The sequence below is a fragment of the Oryx dammah genome, unplaced genomic scaffold (assembly GCF_014754425.2).
Source record: "Oryx dammah isolate SB20612 unplaced genomic scaffold, SCBI_Odam_1.1 HiC_scaffold_23, whole genome shotgun sequence".
NCBI lineage: Eukaryota > Metazoa > Chordata > Mammalia > Artiodactyla > Bovidae > Oryx > Oryx dammah.
In genome coordinates, this window is record NW_024070207.1 from 75,714,674 (window position 1) to 75,734,301 (window position 19,628).

General features: G+C 41.5%; 1 protein-coding gene across 1 annotated transcript in view; it reads right to left on the reverse strand.

Moving 5' to 3' along the window:
• Window positions 1-401: 401 nt before the first annotated feature.
• Window positions 402-19,628, reverse strand: part of AR (androgen receptor) — a 197,940-nt gene continuing 178,713 nt past the window's right edge. Inside the window, exons 4-8 of the mRNA XM_040265774.1 lie at window positions 14,643-14,930; window positions 8,434-8,578; window positions 2,333-2,463; window positions 1,355-1,512; window positions 402-706 (exon numbers count right to left, since the gene is read on the reverse strand). Coding sequence (XP_040121708.1) covers window positions 551-706; window positions 1,355-1,512; window positions 2,333-2,463; window positions 8,434-8,578; window positions 14,643-14,930 — 878 coding nt within the window. The 3' untranslated portion in view covers window positions 402-550. The remainder of the gene's footprint in view (window positions 707-1,354; window positions 1,513-2,332; window positions 2,464-8,433; window positions 8,579-14,642; window positions 14,931-19,628) is intronic.

Consider the following 19,628-nt stretch of genomic DNA (forward strand, 5'->3'; position numbering starts at 1 on the left):
AAGCAGTGACTCCCCATGGGCTTGGAATTTTCACCTTATTCTAGTTGCTGTTGGCCTCTTTGGTAATTTCTGTTTTAGTATTTTTCAAGAGGGAAAAACCCTAGTGTGTTTTTTGTTTGTTTGTTTGTCTTTTGTTTTCCCAGATACTCTTAGCTCTCTAAACTTCACGTGGCATTAGGTGAGTAAACGTTTGTGTAGCTGGCACACAGCATGGTGCTATAAACAAGCACAACTTGACACTGTGCCACATGAGGATCATCACAGATTTAAAGAAATACAACAGCATTCAAAACACAGATAAGAGCCACAGCAGGGAGTACAGTCTGAAAGTGCCATGGGAGAGTCAGATAGGGAGAGATAGAAAAGAAAGGAGGAAAAGAGAAAAAGAAAAGCCCAGCAAATAGAATTCAAGAACATCTTCATGACAGACTGTACATAAATAGAGGAAATTCCCCAAGGCACTGCAGAGAAGTAGTGCAGAGTTAAAACAGGCAGAAGATATCTGAAAAAGGGAGTGAGGTGGGGTAAGAAAATGGGGGCTTCCAAAGCTTCACTGAGTGTGAAAATAGATAGGCTTGACTTTCCCGGAAAGGATCTTGGGCACTTGCACAGAGATGATCTCTGCCATCATTTCTGGAAAGTCCACGCTCACCATGTGAGACTTGATTAGCAGGTCAAAAGTGAACTGATGCAGCTCTCGTGCAATCTGCAGGGAGACAATAAGAGAGAGAGAAAACAGGGTTGACAAGGAGTTGGCTTCTTGTCAGGGTCTCCCCCACAGCCTTTGATTTCCTCCTCCTTCCTTTCATGTCCTTGGGCCTCTGTGAGTATGTGTGTTTGTGTGCGTGAGTGCATACACACACATATGCACTAAATTGTCTCCAGGGAGTCACTGAGAGGTCCCAAGAGATCTCTTAAACCACTGCAAGCTCTCTGACTCAGGACTGGGTGTTCCTTTTCCCCAGCACACACACACACAAACACACACACACGCGCACACACACTCTCTCTCTCTCACACACACACACACAAACGTACATGCACATGACTCAAGGAAGAGGGGGAAACATCCAGGTCTGTTTTGTCTGCCTAAAGAACTTATCTACTCTAAGCCCCTTCTCTGAGTCCCAGTTGCTCTGTTCTCAACTCCTCCACCTCTTTCACAACATCCAGCTGGGACACTGTGACCTGTGTTCCTTTCTTCTTCATTGGATTTTCTTCCTGGACCACACTCAAAGCCAGAGGGGAATGGAAGCACCTCCCAACAGGTGGTGCCAGATCCTAGAAGAGCATATTATCACTTGGCTCTATCAGGCTACTCTCCCTGACAAAGCACCCTCCATTGTTTGCTTACAGGCTGCACAGAGTCCAGGAGCTTGGTGAGCTGGTAGAAGCGCCTTGAGCAGGATGTGGGATTTTTTCTCTTGCATGCAATGATACGATCAAGTTCCTTGATGTAGTTCATTCGAAGTTCATCAAAGAATTTTTGATTTTTCAGCCCATCCACTGGAACTGATGTGGGATGAAGACAGAATGGGGAGGGGAAGCATGCCCACGAAGGAGCATTAGACAAAGCACCAAGTTTTCTGACCACAAACTTGACCCCCACCCCCACAAGGAGGGAGCCATCGACTTGGCTTCCTGTCACTTGAGGTCTATATGCCTGGGGCCTTCAGGAAGTCTGCCAGGAAGTTCTTAGGGAGAAGGCTAGCTGGACCCAGTCTGTAGGGCATCAAGTAAATAAAATTTACTGAGCCTTTCCTTTCTCTAGTCTTCACATCTATACATTTCTTGGTTTTACATTATCCACAGTCCAGTTTTGAATTAGACAATTAAAATATGTGGCCTTGAATATCAAATTTTATCTCCTTTCTCCCCCATAGGGGCTAAGACAGCACTCTGCTTAGAAAAGATATTAAAGAAATATTCCTTGGCTGCCAAATAAGCCTTGTCTGAGTTGCTTACATAGACCTATTCTTTTTTGGCAAAAGAAGAAATTCTTTCTACCCTACAAGAAATATAAGGTAGTCCTTGCCTATTTCTATGGTAGAAGCTATGGAAAAATTCAGAGACCTGATAGAACTAGCCAAAAAGGCCTTGTCCCAGAGAAAGATTGGGGGTAGGTTTTGAATTGAAGCAAAGAAATTGGTCTCTAGCCACGAAATTCATCCTTGTTAGGGAAAAAGACGCTAAGGGAGAGTGGAGGAGGGAGGGTGAAAGAAGGGAAATATTCAGGATCTGGCTTCTTCCTGATAATCCTTTAATGAAAAAGCACCTTTCCTCTGATCCCCTATACCCCCTAGGGGCACTCTCTACCCTTCCAGGCACTTACTAATGCTAAAGAGCAGCAGTGCCTTCATGCACAGGAATTCCTGGGGTGTGATTTGGAGCCATCCAAATTCTTGGGAGAGGTGCCTCATTCGGACACACTGGCTGTACATCCGGGACTTGTGCATGCGGTACCTAGGAAGGAAATACACAGAGAAAAAAGAGGGGTAAGAGAAGGCTTAGAATAAACCCAGAGAGACTGTCTGTGGGTGCCCTCCCCTTTCCAGTTTCTCCAAGAAGAGCTTGATGTTTCTCTTGCTAGTGCTTTAGTGACAAGGAACAGGTTGTTCTTTTTTTTCCCCCCAAATCATGATATCTTGATAACTACTCATCTTCCCTGGCCAGGATATGGGTTAGCACAAGGAGTTTTCAAGTCCCCATACCCCTCCTGTTTCCTGAGACAGGGAAAGGAAAGCCTAACCAAATGAATACAATGGCACATGGTCTCCCTGACTACAGTTCTAATATTGGAGCTACAGCCAGAGACAGAACCTGCCTCCCAGACATTCAAACTTGAAGGATTTCTAAGAGACAGGCCTTAGAAATCAACTCCTGACGTAAGGACACCAGGATTCCCAAGTGGCCACACATACTATACTAGAAATGTCATTATTTCTTTAAAAACTCCCAGAAAAGGAGATTCCCCATTGCCCCTTTAAATGAGTTCCAATGCTTATCAAATCAGCCATAAAGTATTTCTGAATATCCAATCTAAATATCCCCTGCTGAAGGGGAGCCTACTCTTTCATATACTAGCTGTTCCTTACCACAGTTTGGGAGTTATAAAAATGTATGAGCTGCCTTTATTATAGTGACTTGTGAACAGATCATCACATTATCACCCATAAATTATATAGGGAAGTAGCCACGGCTTAGATAGCTTCTTTGGGAGAGCAACATCTCTGTTCCATGACTGACTGTGACAAGCCTGTAAGAGAAGATACACAGATACGCCATTCTTCTGCTAGTAGAACTTCCTAGTCTTCAACACATCAGAATTTGTGTGTGTGTGTGTGTGTGTGTGTGTGTGTATGAGTGTGTGTGTGTGTGAGACAGAGAGAGAGAGAGGCAGGGAGGAGGAAAGAGAGAATTTGATTTTATATCTTATAGAGAAAGGAAAGGGAATTTGACACTTAAGTAGTGAGGGAAAAGACCACTGAGATTGGGCCTAAAGCTTATGGTTTGACATTTTGGTCCTCAAACCATTAGCTTCATCGACAGGCTGAGCAGGCCTGATACTGGCTGGGTGGAAGCTCAGAATCCTATCTCAGAGAGATCTTGGCTGGCTTAGAGAAAGAGGGAAAAGAAGGAGCAGATAATGTAGAAGCATTTAATGCAGGCTGGAGCCCAACTAGAAAAAGGAAGTGTTCAGACAAAGTTAGTTAGTCAGTGGTGTCTGACTCTTGTGACCCCATGGACTGTAGCACATCAGGCTCCTCATGTCCATGGGATTCTCCAGGCAAGAATGCTGGAGTGGGTAGCCATTTCCTTCTCCAGAAGATCTTCCCGACCCAGGGATTGAACCCAGGCCTCCTACATTGTAGGCAAATTCTTTACCATGTGAGCCACCTCGGGTAGTATCACAAATCATTGCCCAGAACAGTGCTGCTCCAAGCTCTTTCTTCCTAGAGAATTTTTGAATAAGATCTGCTGAGTTTTGGGGTATGGCCTTGATCTGGGCTCTACTGCACTTCCAAGCCTTTGTTGATTATAACACTGCAGTATTTTTACCACTGAAATTGTGATCCTGACATGAAGGATTGCTATAACAGTGCTGAAGGCCCCAGGAACAGAGACAGTAGGGAAAGGAGGGAAGAAAGTCAAGGGAGGGAATTCAAAGGAGAAAGGAATAAGACATGAGGAGAAAGAGCAAATAGAATGGGGGACAGCTAATGGAAAGAAAGGGATAAAAAGTGCAAGGTAGAAAACAAGGTGCAGGGATGGAATCCAGGAGGTGAGCAGAGGTAGGTGAGATTAAAAGAGAGTAGATGAATATTAGAAAAAATGATGGAGCACAGTGCCTGGCGCATAATTGCTCAAAAAATGATACTTTGGAAGGACCCATTGTTATACTATTCACTGTTCTACAGATGAGGAGAATAAGGTTCAGAGAAGTTCAGTGATTTACCCAAGGTTGCACAGCTAGGGTTCAGGCCCATTACTCTCACAGACTATGTTCTCTACAAAAAGCAGAGGAGAAAAGAAGAAAGCGAGGTTGATGACAAGTTTGGTGTCAGAGAGATCAACAAATGAGTTGGCCCAGAGTCCCTGTCTCTTTATTTGGGTATCAGTTTCCCCATTAGTACCTTGAGGAGTTTAGCAGTAACAGATGGCTTTTAATTAGAGGGGTACTGCCACCTTAGTGCGTGTGGGCAGTATGAGCTGTCACAGTGACTAGGATCCTATTTGGAAGACCCTGATGCTGGGAATGATTGAAGGCAGGAGGAGAAGGGGACAACAGAGGAAAAGATGGTCAGATGGCATCACCAACTCAATGGACACGAGTTTGAGTAAGCTGTAGGAGTTGGTGATGGACAGGGAAGCCTGGCATACTGCAGTCCATGGGTCGCAAAGAGTCATATACGACTGAGTGAACTGAACTGAACTGAGTCAGGTACCAGGGATGTTAAACATATTCCAACATGCAAAAATGTACTACACAATGAAAAACCATTTCTCAGAAAAGTCAATCCCCATTGAGAAGCAATGGTTTAGATGATTCTAGGGATTTTAACAACTCTAACATAGTCAGTTCCTATAAGAGGAAGGGGACCTGATATTTCAGGAGCCTTGGGCCTTCATGGAGGACCCTGACTCTGTGTGGAATCCTATAGTACCTTTTGATGAGGTGCATGGAAGTGGACTAGAAAGCTGAGGTAGGGTGCCACATATATATACAGAGGTGGAAGAGGAAATGAAGATTTAGAAAATAGCCAATTATCACCTTACAAAGGTTCAAAGGTCTTTGGGCTCTGGATGGGGTAGGTGCCCAGTAGTTGGTTTAATCACTGGAGCACAGGAAAAGGAGAATAGGAAGAGGGCTTTTTAAGGCCCGACCCAGAAGATGGCATCATAGGTACCTCTTTGGATATCTGGAAACCATAAAGCAGGTTGTGCCAAAAGCTCATTGGTTATTCTTAGCTTCTGACTACCAGGGCTGGCTGAGTTGGAAGAGGGCAGCTGGGGACACTTATTTTCCCCCATATGGCATTGCTGTAATGGGAGGAACCACTGGCCTGTAGATTTTATTTTAAGGTTCTTCTGGGTTAGAGGGCTGGAGGAAAGGAAAGGTCAATTCATTCCTGGACCAAAGGGGTTCTCTATGGTAAGAGACCAGAGATCAAATTGCAAACATTCAGTGGATCACAGAGAAAGCAAGGTAATACTAGAAAAACATCTACTACTGCTTCACTGACTATGCTAAAGCCTTTGACTATGTGGATCACAACAAACTGCAGACAATTCTTAAAGAAATAGGAATACCAGACTATCTTACCTGTCTCCTGAGACACCTATATGCAAGTCAAGAAGCAACAGTTAGAACTAGACATGGAACTACAGACTGGTTCAAAATTGGGAAAAGAATATGACAAGGCTGTATATAGTCATCATGCTTATTTAACTTATATCCAGAGTACATCATTCAAAATTCCAGTCTAGATGAATCACAAACTGGAATCAAGATTGCTGGGAGAAATATCAACAACCTAAAATATGTAGATCATGCCACTCTAATGGCAGGAAGTGAAGAGGGAACTAAAGAGCCTCTTGATGAAGGTGAAAGAGGAGAGTGAAGAAGCTGGCTTACAACTCAACATTCAAAAAACTAAGATCATGGCATCTGGTCCCATCACTTCATGGCAAGCAGAAGGGAAAAAGGTAGAAGCAGTGCAACAGACTATTTTCTTGGGCTCCAAAATCACTGCAGATGGTAACTGAAGCCATGAAATTAAAAGATGATGTTCCTTGGAAGGAAAGCTATGACAAACCTAGACAGTATATTAAAAGCAGAGATATCACTTTGCCAACAAAGGTCTGTTTAGTCAAAGCTATGATTTTTCCAGTAGTCATGTACGGATGTGAGAGTTGGACCATAAAGAAGGCTGAGAGCCAAAGAATCGATGCTTTTGAATTGTGGTGCAGGAGAAGACTCTTGAGAGTCCCTTTGGCTGCAAGGAGATAAAACCAATCAATCTTTTTTTTTTCCCAATATTTCCATATTTTGTAATTATTTATTACTTTTTTAAAATTTAAATTTATTTAATTGGAGGCTAATTACTTAACAATATTGTATTGGTTTTGCCATACATCAACATGAATCCACCACGGGTGTACACATGTTCCCCATCCTGAATCCCCCTCCCACCTCCCTCCCTGTACCATCCCTCTAGATCATCCCAGTGCACCAGCCCCAAGCATCCTGTATCCTGCATCAGACCTGGACTGGCGATTAGTTTCTTATATGATATTATACATGTTTCAATGTCATTCTCCCAAATAATCCCACCCTCTCCCTTTCCCTCTCCCACAGAGTCTGAAAGACTGTTCTATTCATCTGTGTCTCTTTTCAACCCTGAATATTCATTGGAAGGGCTGAAGCTGAAACTCTAATACTTTGGCCACCTGATATGAAGACCTGACTCACTGGAAAAGATCCGGATGCTGGGAAAGACTGAAGACAAAGAAGAAGGGGGCAGCAGAAGATGAGATGGGCAAACTCTAGGAGATAATGAAAGACAAGGGAGTCTTCAGTCCATGGTGTCGCAAGGAGTCACACACGACTCCTGCAGCTGAACAACAACATTCACAATACCATGGGGGACCTCAAATAGAGACACAGAAAAGATTATCACTACTAGGAAAGAGAATATTGGAAAGGTACTTCTTTTTATTTCTTGCCCATTTTGAGCCAGACATTTCACATCCATTAGCTCCTATTTTAGTTGTCATAACAAACCATTGAAGAAAGTTTTATTTTATTAACAGCTGAGGAAACTGTTAATCAGACAATGATGTAGGAAATAATACAACAGAGGTTTCAGTTAAGAAAAGTATGCTTCTAAAATTTGAGCTCTTGGCTAAATTTATGAAGGATAAATAGAGCTGGTGGGCAGGGCAAGTATTAATTAAACTTGTTTTTAAGAAGAAGAAACTGATTGGGCCAAGGTCACATGCCAGAAAATGGTGGAGTTGCTCTTCTTCATCACTTACCATCAGGAGGCAGTATAAAAGCTGGGAGTTACACAGTCACAATGGCACCCCACTCCAGTACTCTTGCCTGGAAAATCCCATGGATGGAGGATCCTGGTAGGCTGCAGTCCATGGGGTCGCGAAGAGTCAGACACGACTGAGCGACTTCACTTTCACTTTTTCACTTTCATGCATTGGAGAAGGAAATGACAACCCACTCCAGTATTCTTGCCTAGGGAATCCCAGGGATGGGGGAGCCTGATGGGCTGCTGTCTATGGGGTCGCACAGAGTCGGATACGACTGAAGCGACTTAGCAGCACTGTGAATTCTGTTGTCAACATGCACTGTTTAACATTGTTGGATGAATCATTATTTTGTTGAGCCCAATTTCCCCCATCCATTAAAAAAATATTTTAAAAGAGAAATCAAGTTATCATAACTTGATTTCACCATTAAAATGTGGGCTCAATGAGAAAGAATTAGGAAAATATCTAGTATAGTCCTGGCACACAGGAGTTTCTCAACAAAAGGTGACTGGCAGTAACTTTTGGTGGTAGCAAAGGGACCAAGGGAGCTTCATCCTTCAGATCTAGAGTGTTTCTGTTCACTCCTTATGTTGCCCAGAGTGGAGAAGGACCCTGACATGAGGATCTGAGATAAGCTAAAAGCAGGTCAGAAGCACTGCCAAATTACCAGGATTGTGTCTTGATCAGGAAAAGTGATGGCCTTCCCTCCTTCCCTCCTATCCATTGGCCTTTCAGCCAGGCAAAGCCACTTTAGACTGAATAGGTTGGCTAGGCCTCTACTGCCTCATATAAAGGTCAAATGAAATAACTCTCACCATTACTTCCATTATCATCGTCGCCACGAACCAGGTCTGTGTCTACGTGAGTTCTGGGCCCATAAGCACTTACTCATTGAAAACCAGGTCAGGGGCAAAGTAGAGCATCCTGGAGTTGACATTGGTGAAGGACCGCCAGCCCATGGCAAACACCATAAGCCCCATCCAGGAGTACTGAATGACTGCCATCTGGTCGTCCACGTGCAAGTTGCGGAAGCCTGGAGTTAGAACAGAGGCAATGGTCAGACTGAGTACTGATGGTCTAAGTGAAGTCTGGGACTCTGCTGGACTGAGAATTTCTGGTACTCGGGCTGCCCCTGAGGAGATCCAGGGACCATCAATGATGGGGAGTAAGAGGAGAAAAAAGTATATGGTGGGGATAATTATTTGTGCTCCCTAATTCATCAAGCTGCTCGAAAGAGATGGTAATTGAGGCAAAAAGTGCACTCCCCATTGGAAGAGAATAATAATCTAACATTGACTGCTTACAATGAATTAACTTTATTATATTACTTATATTAATTCATTTAATACTCACAGCAATCCAATACAGTGTATATTATCGTGCCCAGTCTGTAAATCAGTAAAAGTGAGTCACAGAAAAGTTAAAGAATTTGTCCAAGATCATAAGGCTAGTACCTGGCAGATCAAGTTCCAAAGCCGGTCTGATTCCAAAGCCCATGCTCTTGATCTTCAGAAGATGCAGTCTAATAATCGTTTTTTTCACATGAACAGCATTTTTCATTTTACAAAGCTCTTTTCTAGCTATAATCTTGTTTTTTACCCTCTAACAACAACCCTGGACAAGGGATACTATTACATATCAGCATATGGTGAAATGCCTTTGACAGCCACACCTTCTCCTTCTTCACCTTCAGGCTTCATCTCTTTTCTCCAATCCTTCTCCTGCCTCCTACTTCCTCTCCATTATTTTCTATTCAACAAGTACCTGGCACTGCTAGTTTCCTACCCTACTGCCATTCCTGCCAACTGCCATTATGTATGCACAAACAGGCTCTTTATGACCTCCCTTCTTAGACTAACTTCTTATCATTTACCTTCTCATAACTTAGGTTCTAGCTATTCTGAAAAACCCACAACTTGCTGAAACACATAACATACTTCATGCCTCTAAATCTCTGCTGTCTCTGCACAGGCAGTTGTCTTTCCCTCGAATGTATTCTTCCCTTCCCATACTTTCCATCTGATAAATGCCTACTCATCTTTCAAGTATTCACTGGAAGGCTACCTTCTCTGTGAAGCCTCTTTCAACACATCTAAGCAGAAGACCTACTGATTCTTCTTTTACCATCCTAATGAATCTTAAGTAGTTCTATCTAATTATAGTACTCATTACACTGCACTGGAATTTATTTGTGCACATATCTGTCTACTCCACAAGACTTAGAGCTTCTTGAAGACAGGGACCATCCCCTTTTTTCATTTTTTCCTCCCTAGTATATAATACAGCTCAGGTATTTGAGTAGGAGTTTGAGAAATATTAATTAAATGGATTAAGGACTCTCATTTTTTTTTTCATTTTATAAAATGAGAATTAGATGATCTTCAAATTACTCCCTTAAACTCAGAGAACAGAGGTTCCCAAATGCTGCCTCCACAAATAGTACATAGGTAGAACAGATATTGCTCTGCTCTCTTGGAGGTTTCCAAACAGTTGGATACTTAGAGTATCACATCAGAGCTTATCTCTTAACAGTACCCCATTTATCTTCTCCCTGACAGATCCAGAATTATCTAAAATTTTGTTTTGCTATACCTCATTAGGAATGCTTATATGAATTTAGATAATGCTTCTAACTTTCCTGATGATGACCTCATTTAGCTCTCACAATTACCCTGGAGTGTGGGCAATGTGACATTTATTTTGTCAATAAGGAAACTGAGGGCCAGAGAAGTCACAGCTCGAAACTACCAAGGTCACAAGTTTTTCTTAGCCATACGGTCAGGTCTGAAATCTAAGCTATCAAGATACATTGTTCGGTTTGTTTGGTCCTTGCCACACACACACTCTATTTCCCTTTAGGTCCCAAGTCTACCAGACATCAAGGATGCCAGAGTTCCTCACAGCACTACCCTTGACTGCAATATTACCTCCCAGGCAAGTGCCTCCCACCTTCACTGGTAATGATATGCTAATAGACTAGTTGCAGCTTCAGACACCAGAGTATTTCCTGCCTGAAGCCCTTGTGTAGAACAGAATGTCTGGGATGGACTCTTTCCAGTAGGAGGCAAAAAGCAAGGGTCAAGCACATAACATCCAAGAATCTCTTTGGGAGGGGTCCAGGAGTTTGAACCTTGAACCTCTGGGGTGGGTGACAGTGGGAATCAAAGAAAGCCTTGGATGGTGACGGTGTGAATATGAGGGTTCATGGAGGTATGAGGATTAAACTGTACTAGTACGAAGGAAGTCATCAATACTAATGATTTTTTCCTTCACTGAGATGTCAGAAAACTAACATAGAAGAAAAATGGGATAGCTTAGTTTGGCTTAATACTAGTTAGTGATCCTTAGTGAGTGCTGCTTAGAACTCAAACTTAATTACTATGTACACATCAGCAACATAGCAGGCCAAGTTTCCTATAGGTCTAATCTCATTATAATACCTAACTCTGTTCTCCAATGTCCAGCCTTTGAAAAGACCTGCTTAGATAGTATGGCTGTCAAGGCATGAGTTGAGGAAACACTAGCTTCAGCCTACAGGTTTCCTTCAACTCAACTGCTATTTGGCAGTGCATCAGGCTGTTTTGGAAAAACAGAGAGAAGTCATTTTCAAGTTTTGAAACACACCACACAGGTTAGGGAGCAGAGACAGTTTCTTGGAGACTGTTTTCTCAGCAGAATCCAATCAACATCACTTCTTAGCAATCTTGAGCAGAAACCTCTGGAAGAACATGTCTAAAGAAAGGTCAATTAGGAAATCTTTGCTGCTTTAGTGCACCTGACAGCCAAGGTCTTCAAAGAAGACAATTTATCTTTGGGACCTATGAATGAACTTCTAGACAAAGTTAGTGGCAGTTTAAAATGATTTTAGTGGTTTAGTTCTCAAGCTTTATAATAATGACCCACTATTTACAGAGACTCTTCTATGTTCCAGCTATTGTACTCTTTATACATAATTTCTATGTTGATAACAATCTGCAAGGTAGCAACTGCTCTATCATCTCTACAAACAAGGAAATGGAAGCATGTGCAGACACGTGATTTGCTCAAAGTCACGCTAGTGTATAGCTAAGATGCCAAGCCAGATACATCTGATTATAAATATACTGTGTACATACAATCTACTCACTCTCAATAGTTATCATTTATTAATGTGCTGGTGCAAAACAAAGCAATTTACATGTACTATCACTATCAAAGAAACGTCATATCAAAATTATATGAGTAGGTGCCAGCATAATGCCTCTCAAAGGACAAGAGCTCAGTCTGTTCAATGAGCAAATAACTTGAATTAGTAGGTGATTATTGATAACAGGAATAACAGTTCTAATGAATATGGTACTTGGCTTTCTTTTGAGGCTATTCTTTTAAATGACTCAGGATCAGAGTTCATTTCCTTGGACAAGATGGATGGTGAACTGATATTAACTTGCAGACTTGTTAATGTAAGGAAACAGCTTCTCATCCTGGGGGTTGGGCTGAGAAAATCCAGTGACTTCAAGTCACACAAATTCTGTCATAATGATTTGCACTAGGTTATTGCTAAGACTGGAAATCAGAGGGTGTGAGCTCAAGCTATGGCTGTATTTGTTAAGTCACCAAGTTGAACAAGTTAATTAACCACTATGAATCTTGTCATATGAAATGGGAGTAAAAGCCCCTATGGTTCATAGAACTGCTATAAGGATTAAGTGGAATCATATGTAAGAAAAAGTCTGTAGCCTATAACATGGTACAATTAGGTGTCTGGCAACTGCTTGGAAAGATTAAACTGAATCTCTGTTCAGTTCAGCACATTTCAGTCGCTCAGTCATGTCTGACTCTTTGCAACCCCATGGACTGCAGCACGCCAGGCTTCCCTGTCCATCACCAACTCTTGGAGTTTACTCAAACTCATGTCCATTGAGTCAGTGATGCCATCCAACCATCTCATCCTCTGTCATCCCCTTCTCTTCTCACCTTCAATCTTTCCCAGCAACAGGGTCTTTTCAAATAAGTCAGTTCTTTGCAACAGGTGGCCAAAGTATTGTCTAACAGAATCTCTGTTAGGCATATAACATCAAGACACTCAGCTGAATAACTGATAAGAATTAAAGCAACTTTTAATTTTGTTATTACTATTATTATTATTTGTATTTTTCCTCCCTGTGTGAACTCTGTTTTTGGCACAGACAGTATCCTTGGGCCTTCTTCGCAGGGATTTTATTGGCTAGTCAACCCCAGATTTCCAAGCTAAGAAGGTGTTGCTGCTGCTGCTGCTGCTAAGTCGCTTCAGTCGTGTCTGACTGTGCGACCCCACAGACAGCAGCCCACCAGGCGCCTCTGTCCCGGGATTCTCCAGGCAAGAACACTGGAGTGGGTTGCCATTTCCTTCTCCAATGCATGAAAGTGAAAAGTGAAAGTGAAGTCACTCAGTCGTGCCCGACTCAGTGACCCCATAAATCTGGTGGTTGTATCTGGGCCTTGTGAATTGGAAAGACAAAAAAGGAGCTTGACAGTCAACATGCAATGTCTTTCACATTATGACCCAACTGGCTTTGGATAACTTGGTCCCTCATTGTAAAACCCAAGGCTAGAGATCTACAAGGGTGCTATACAGACTATTGGGTAGAATTTGATGAGGAGGGAATTTGGAGTTAGGAGGAGACCTGGGCTCAAGTTCTGGCCCTGCTATCTTCTGAATGTGCAACTGCAGGGCAAACATCAACTCTCACAGCTTCATTCTTTATCTATAAAATAGGGAAAAGAATCCCTACTTTAAAGAATTCTTATGAGGATCAAATCAGGTAATATATATGAAACTGCTCTGTTTAATATAAATTCCCAACTGTTTGGCAGTTATTATTAAATGGCGGGTTAATCTTTGATTCTACAAGAATAGGTTTGGTTGTTGATGATTCAGAAGAATCTTTCAATCATGGAAGTTTATGATTAAGAGAATCCTTAAAGAGTTTATGCTTCACTTGTTTCCACATTGTGTTCCCTAGAGCTCTAAGATTCTGCAAGAGTGATCTGAGGCTTCTCTAGGCATAGTGAGGGAGAGGCACTGGCTCTAAATCAACCAACTCCACTTGGATGTGTACCATGTTTTTGAGAAATAAAGAGTTTGGCTGCTAAAGGACCATTTGTGAATCATTGGATGTGATGTGAGGCATATGGGATAGAGGATCTCTGAGGCTTCTTTAAACTCTAATATTTGAATAATTATTTCTTTTCAAACAACAGATGGCCAAGGGAGGAAGTGAGTTCCTCATCACTGGAGGTAAACTTGCAGAAGTTAGACAAACACTTCATATTTCTTTCACTATCACTTAATATACCCTTCCACTATGATGATCCTATTTTATTAAGGATTAATAAAATCCTTATTTTATTTTTTGTCTTTTTTGGTCACACCCTGCAGCCTGTGGGATCTTCGTTCCTCAACCAGGGATTGAACCCATGCCCTCAGTGAAAGCACAGAGTCTTAACCACTGGACTTCCAGGGAATTCCCTAAGATAGTTTTAAGAGCACTTATCAGGGAATTCCTTTGAAGTAACACTGGAAAATTATTAATGCAGTCCAAACCACTTTTCACACATTATACATATGGAAAAACAGACCAGGAAAGGGAAGGGGTCACATAATGAGTTACCAGCAGAGCTAAGGCTAGAACCCAAGTATTCTGACTTCCAACCCCATGTTCCTTCTACCATACCATATTATAAGAGTTCCCATGGTATGGGTCCTAACTAATAGTGAAAACAGATTATCAGTTAGGTTCAAGATTATCTTTGGAGTGAACTTGTGTATGCACATGTAGAAAAGCATCTTAAGGCATATAAGGATATGTCTGTGTGATCCATGATTATGAGGAAATTTGCTGATTAAATCTGTGGGTTGAACATGATTGTTGTGTGCTGATGTGAGGCATATGGGATACTCAGTAATGCTGTTCTTCTTGATTTTTGAATTTCCTTATTTTAAACATGGGGATTTTTACCATTCTCTCCCCTCACAAGGTTATGGTGGTTAACAGATGGGAAAGGAACAGATGTGGTGCATGGCCCAAAGGAACATTCACTAAATATGATATCCCATATCCCATGCCCCCACTTACCAGGCAAGGCCTTGGCCCACTTGACCACATGTACAAGCTGTCTTTCACCCAGTTCATTGAGGCTAGAGAGTAAAGCTGCGAAGGAGTCAGGTTGGTTGTTGTCATGTCCAGCACACACCACCCCTGGCTCAATGGCTTCCAGGACATTGAGAAAGATGGGCTGACACTCATAGCCTTCAATATGTGACACTGTCAGCTTCTGGGCTGGCTCCTCAGTGGGGCTGGTGGCACTGGAAGCCTCCCCTTCCTCCTGTAGCTTCAGATTCCCAAGTTTCTTCAGTTTCCGGGCTTTTGGGAAAGAAGGGAAAGTTGGATTTATTATCAGTGGCAAAAAACACACAGCACAACTACCCTGTTAGAAAAGCTGCTTGAGCTAAGAAAACAAGTATGATCATTTTTGCTGATCACAGACTCTAAACTCCTTAAGGACAAGTGTACATTTTAACCACTGGTTGAATGAATGGTTCATCATTCTAAATTCCTACTAAACTCAAACCTTCATATCTTGCTTTCTCCTTTATCCTCTTGCCAGATATACCTAGTACATCTTTGGATTGGGCTCTGCCTAAATACCGTCTCCAGTATTCATACTTTGAATCTTTAATTAAATCATTACTAACATATTCATGGTTCACTCATTCATTCAACAGATATCCATTGTTAAGGCTTACTTTTGAGTGACAAAAAGAACACAGGCCCTAACCAGTTTGGGAGAGGAAAATTAAATGCCCACTAAAATATCTATCAGTTAGAAAACGTCAAACTGGTGAATGTTATAACAGGGGTATTAACAAAAGAGGAAGGTAACAATCTTTGTGCATAGGTGGGGTCAGGATGTGATTATGGTGATATTTGACCTGGACCTTGAAGAATAGCAAGGACTTCACCAGGCAGAGAGGGATGCAAAGGGCATAAACAAAAGCACTGAAGGTTTAAGGGAAAAAGATACCAGTGTGGCTGGAGTGTATATTTTATGTGTGGGGAGAATGGCTATTAATGAGGTTGAAAATAATGATGGCATCTGACTTTGAAGGAACATGTGTAACATATTAAGAAATTTGGGCCTTATCACACATGGTGATAAACAAATATGGAATGTTTTTAAAAAAGAGAATGATGTACTTGTGTCTATGTCCATCATGTCTAGCAGATTGCTAGGAAAGGAGACCAGAAAGGCAGATCTATTGAAGAAGGACTAGACTTGTTCTATCATCCCACTTTGGGGTAAATAAATGGGAATTTTCTGGTGTTGCAGCATTTTTCATTTCAACTGAAACAGCCCAAGTTATTGTTAGATATTTACACTCATAGTTGAACATACATTGCAACACATATATTGATTTTTTTCTTTAGTAAAGGAGAGAGGGGGAAGCTGAAGTCTGAAATCCCCAGCTGTATTAAAGAAATAACAGAATGTCCCTGCCTTTATAATCTGCCTGTAAAATGGGAACCATACTAGGAAGCATCCATTTGTTATTTTAAAAAGCAACAATAATCTAAAATCCAAATTTTAAGAACCATCCCCCTCCATGCTCTCATACACATAATTTAGAGGTCCTTGAGCATCCTGATGTTTACTTTCTGCTATTTTCCTTAGCATTTATATTGGCAGAAATATAAATAATTGAAAAGGTCATAACTCTGATGTCTAGCATAGACAGTTGCACTGGGGCAGATCATAAACCACTTTATCTCTAATCCCTTTAAATAAAAATAATAAATTTTAAAAGGTATACAACAAAGAGAGAAGCTGATTGCTCAGTTTTAATGGATGAATACAACAAAACCTGTTGCTGATCTGTTTCTGGCTCGTGCAAAAAAAAAAAAAAAGATACTTAGCTGGAACTGGCTTTCAGCTTTAATTAGAAAAATAAGTCTTGCAATGCAAACTTCAATCATAGTGCAACTCAGTAAATCAATGAAAGAATGAATCACATGTTTGGATTAACAACCAGGATAAAGGAAGAGAAAATAGAGGAGTTGGTGCTACAAGAGGAGCACAATGAAGAACTCAGGGTAAAATAACAAGGGAGCCTGGAAAATTAACACAGAGTTCAAGATGACCTTGTCCAACAATCATTTCTGCAAGGCTTGGGCACAGTCAGTAATAAGGAGATATGCACACCCACTGTCAACTCCCACCTCCCATCAAGGGCACAAGCTGGAAGGTATGGGCAGGGCTAAGCTTATCTTGCCCCAGAGCCAGAGGCTTGGCCCCCACAGTAATCTTGTCATTTGGTGAAACCATTGTAGATACTCTCTTTCCCATCACTGGCACTTTCTGACTGTGGGCTTAGAAGTTGCCAAGCCATGTAGTTCCCCTTTTAGCCTGGGAAAGGACAGAAATATAATTAGCCCTATGCCTGAGCAAACTAAGAGATATAAGGATAAGTACTTTTTCTCAGCCTTCTATATACCTTACTTCATAAACACGTATTATATCATTTAACTCCACAATGATCTTAGGAGGTGAGGAATATTTCCTATCTCTGTTTTGCAAGTGAGTAAATTGAGCTAACACAACTATCAAGAAACAGAATCTAAAAATCTTAATGTAGTCTGACTGTAAAGCCAATGTTCTTTCTACTATATAATACTGCCTACCCCAAGGAGCCTTAAACTCTACTTCTGGCCTAATAAAGTTGAGGAGTGGGACTAGGGTTATATCCTCCCTGCCTTCTTCCCTCACCCTTGACCCTAAACTTCAGTAACTATAATAGCATCAAATCCAGAAAGGAAAAGGTAGAAAGCTATGAGATTCCTCTGGCTGGGTGCCTAAAGCAGAAATACGTTTGGGGAACATATAGTGACTGTAACTATAGTGGCTTAGTGATTCGTAAAATAACAAAATAGGAAAGGTCCTTAGAACTCATCACATCCAGGGGGTTCACAAAATGTGAACCTTCAGTGTCTACACATATAATACATTGTGTATGTCTGTTTCTGTCTCTCTGGGTATGTGTTTATAGGAGAATGGTGGGAACTCTGGTGAACTAAAGTGAATGCTTGACCTACAATACATGTACACATATACATACATATACACATACTGTTAGAAGGCATTCATATAATATTTACAAATTTTCCTAAAATTCATCTGTAAAAAAAAAAAAACAAAAAAAAAAACTCATCTGTGTCCCAAAGTTAAATTCAAGTCATAGCCTTTATTTTGGGACTTCTGTTGCTAATCCAACATTTCACATCAAGGATGGGGCGGCTGAGGCCAGAGTGAGTGAGGTCACCAAGTGGCAGAACAGAGGCTCTTATTCCTAATCCAGAGTTCCCTGTGCCATATTAGCCCTCTTTTTGACTAAGTCATTTCTACTATATCTCAGTACCTGCCTCTCTGAGCTCCTTTTAGAATTGCACTGTCCAACACAGCAGCCACTAGACACATGTGGCTATTTAAATGAATTAAAATAAAATTAAATTAAAAAAAAATTCCTTAGTCTCACTTAGTCAGTTCAGTCATTCAGTCAGTTCAGTCACTCAGTCCAGTCCAACTCTTTGCAACCCCATGAACTGCAGCACACCAGGCTTCCCTGTCCATTACCACCTTCCAGAGTTTGCTCAAACCCATGTCCATTGAGTCAGTGATGCCATCCAATCATTTCATCCTCTGTCATCCCCTTCTCCTCCTGCCTTCAATCTTTCCCAGCATCAGGGTCTTTTCAAATGAGTCAGTTCTTCCCATCAGGTGGCCAAAATATTGGAGTTTCAGCTTCAGCATCAGTCCTTCCAATGAATATTCAGGACTGATTTCCTTTAGGATGGACTGGTTGGATCTTTTTGAAGTCCAAGGGACTCTCAAGAGTCTTCTCAAACACCACAATTCAAAAGCATCAGTTATTTGGCGCTCAGCTTTCTTTATGATCCAACTCTCACATCCATACATGACTACTGGAAAAACCATAGCTTTGACTAGATGGACCTTTCTGCTTTTTAATATGCTGTCTAGGTTGATCATAACTTTTCTTCCAAGGAGCAAGCGTCTTTTAATTTCATGGCTGCAGTCACCATCTTCAGTGATTTTGGAGCCCCCCCACCCTGCCAAAAAAAAATAAAGTGTGTCACTGTTTCCACTGTTTCCCCATCTATTTGCCGTGAAGTGATGGGACCAGATGCCATGATCTTAGTTTTCTGAATGCTGAGTTTTAAGCCAACTTTTTCACTCTCTTCCTTCAGTTTCATCAAGAGGCTCTTTAGTTCTTCTTCACTTTCTGCCATAAGGGTGGTGTCATCTGCATATCTGAGGTTGTTGATATTTCTTCCAGCAATCTTGATTCCAGCTTGTGCTTCATCCAGCCCAGCGTTTCTCATGATGTACTCTGCATATAAGTTAAATAAGCAGGGTGACAATATACAGCCTTGACATACTCCTTTCCCTATTTGGAACCAGTCTGTTGTTCCATGTCCAGCTCTAACTGTTGTTTCCTGACCTGCATTCAGATTTCTCAAGAGGTAGGTAATGTGGTCTGGTATTCCCATCTCTTGAAGAATCTTTCCACAGTTTTTTGTTATCCACACAAAGGTTTTGGCATAGTAAATAAAGCAGAAGCAAATATTTTTCTGGAACTTTCTTGCTTTTTTGATGATCCAACAGATGTTGGCAATTTGATCCTCTTCCTTTTCTAAATCCAGCTTGAACATCTGGAAGTTCATGGTTCACATGCTGTTGAAGCCTGGCTTGGACAATTTTGAGCACTACTTTATTAATGTGTGAGTTGAGTGCAATTGTGTGGTAATTTGAGCATTCTTTGGCATTGCTTTTTTGGGGGTTGGAATGAAAACTGATCTTTTCCAGTGCTGTGGCCACTGCTGAGTTTTCCAAATTTCTTGGCATATTGAGTGCAGCACTTTCATAGCATCATATTTTAGGATTTGAAAGAGCTCAACTGGAATTCCATCACCCCCAATAGCTTTGTTCATAGTGATACTTCCTAAGGCCCACTTGACTTCACATTCTAGGATGTCTGACTCTAGGTG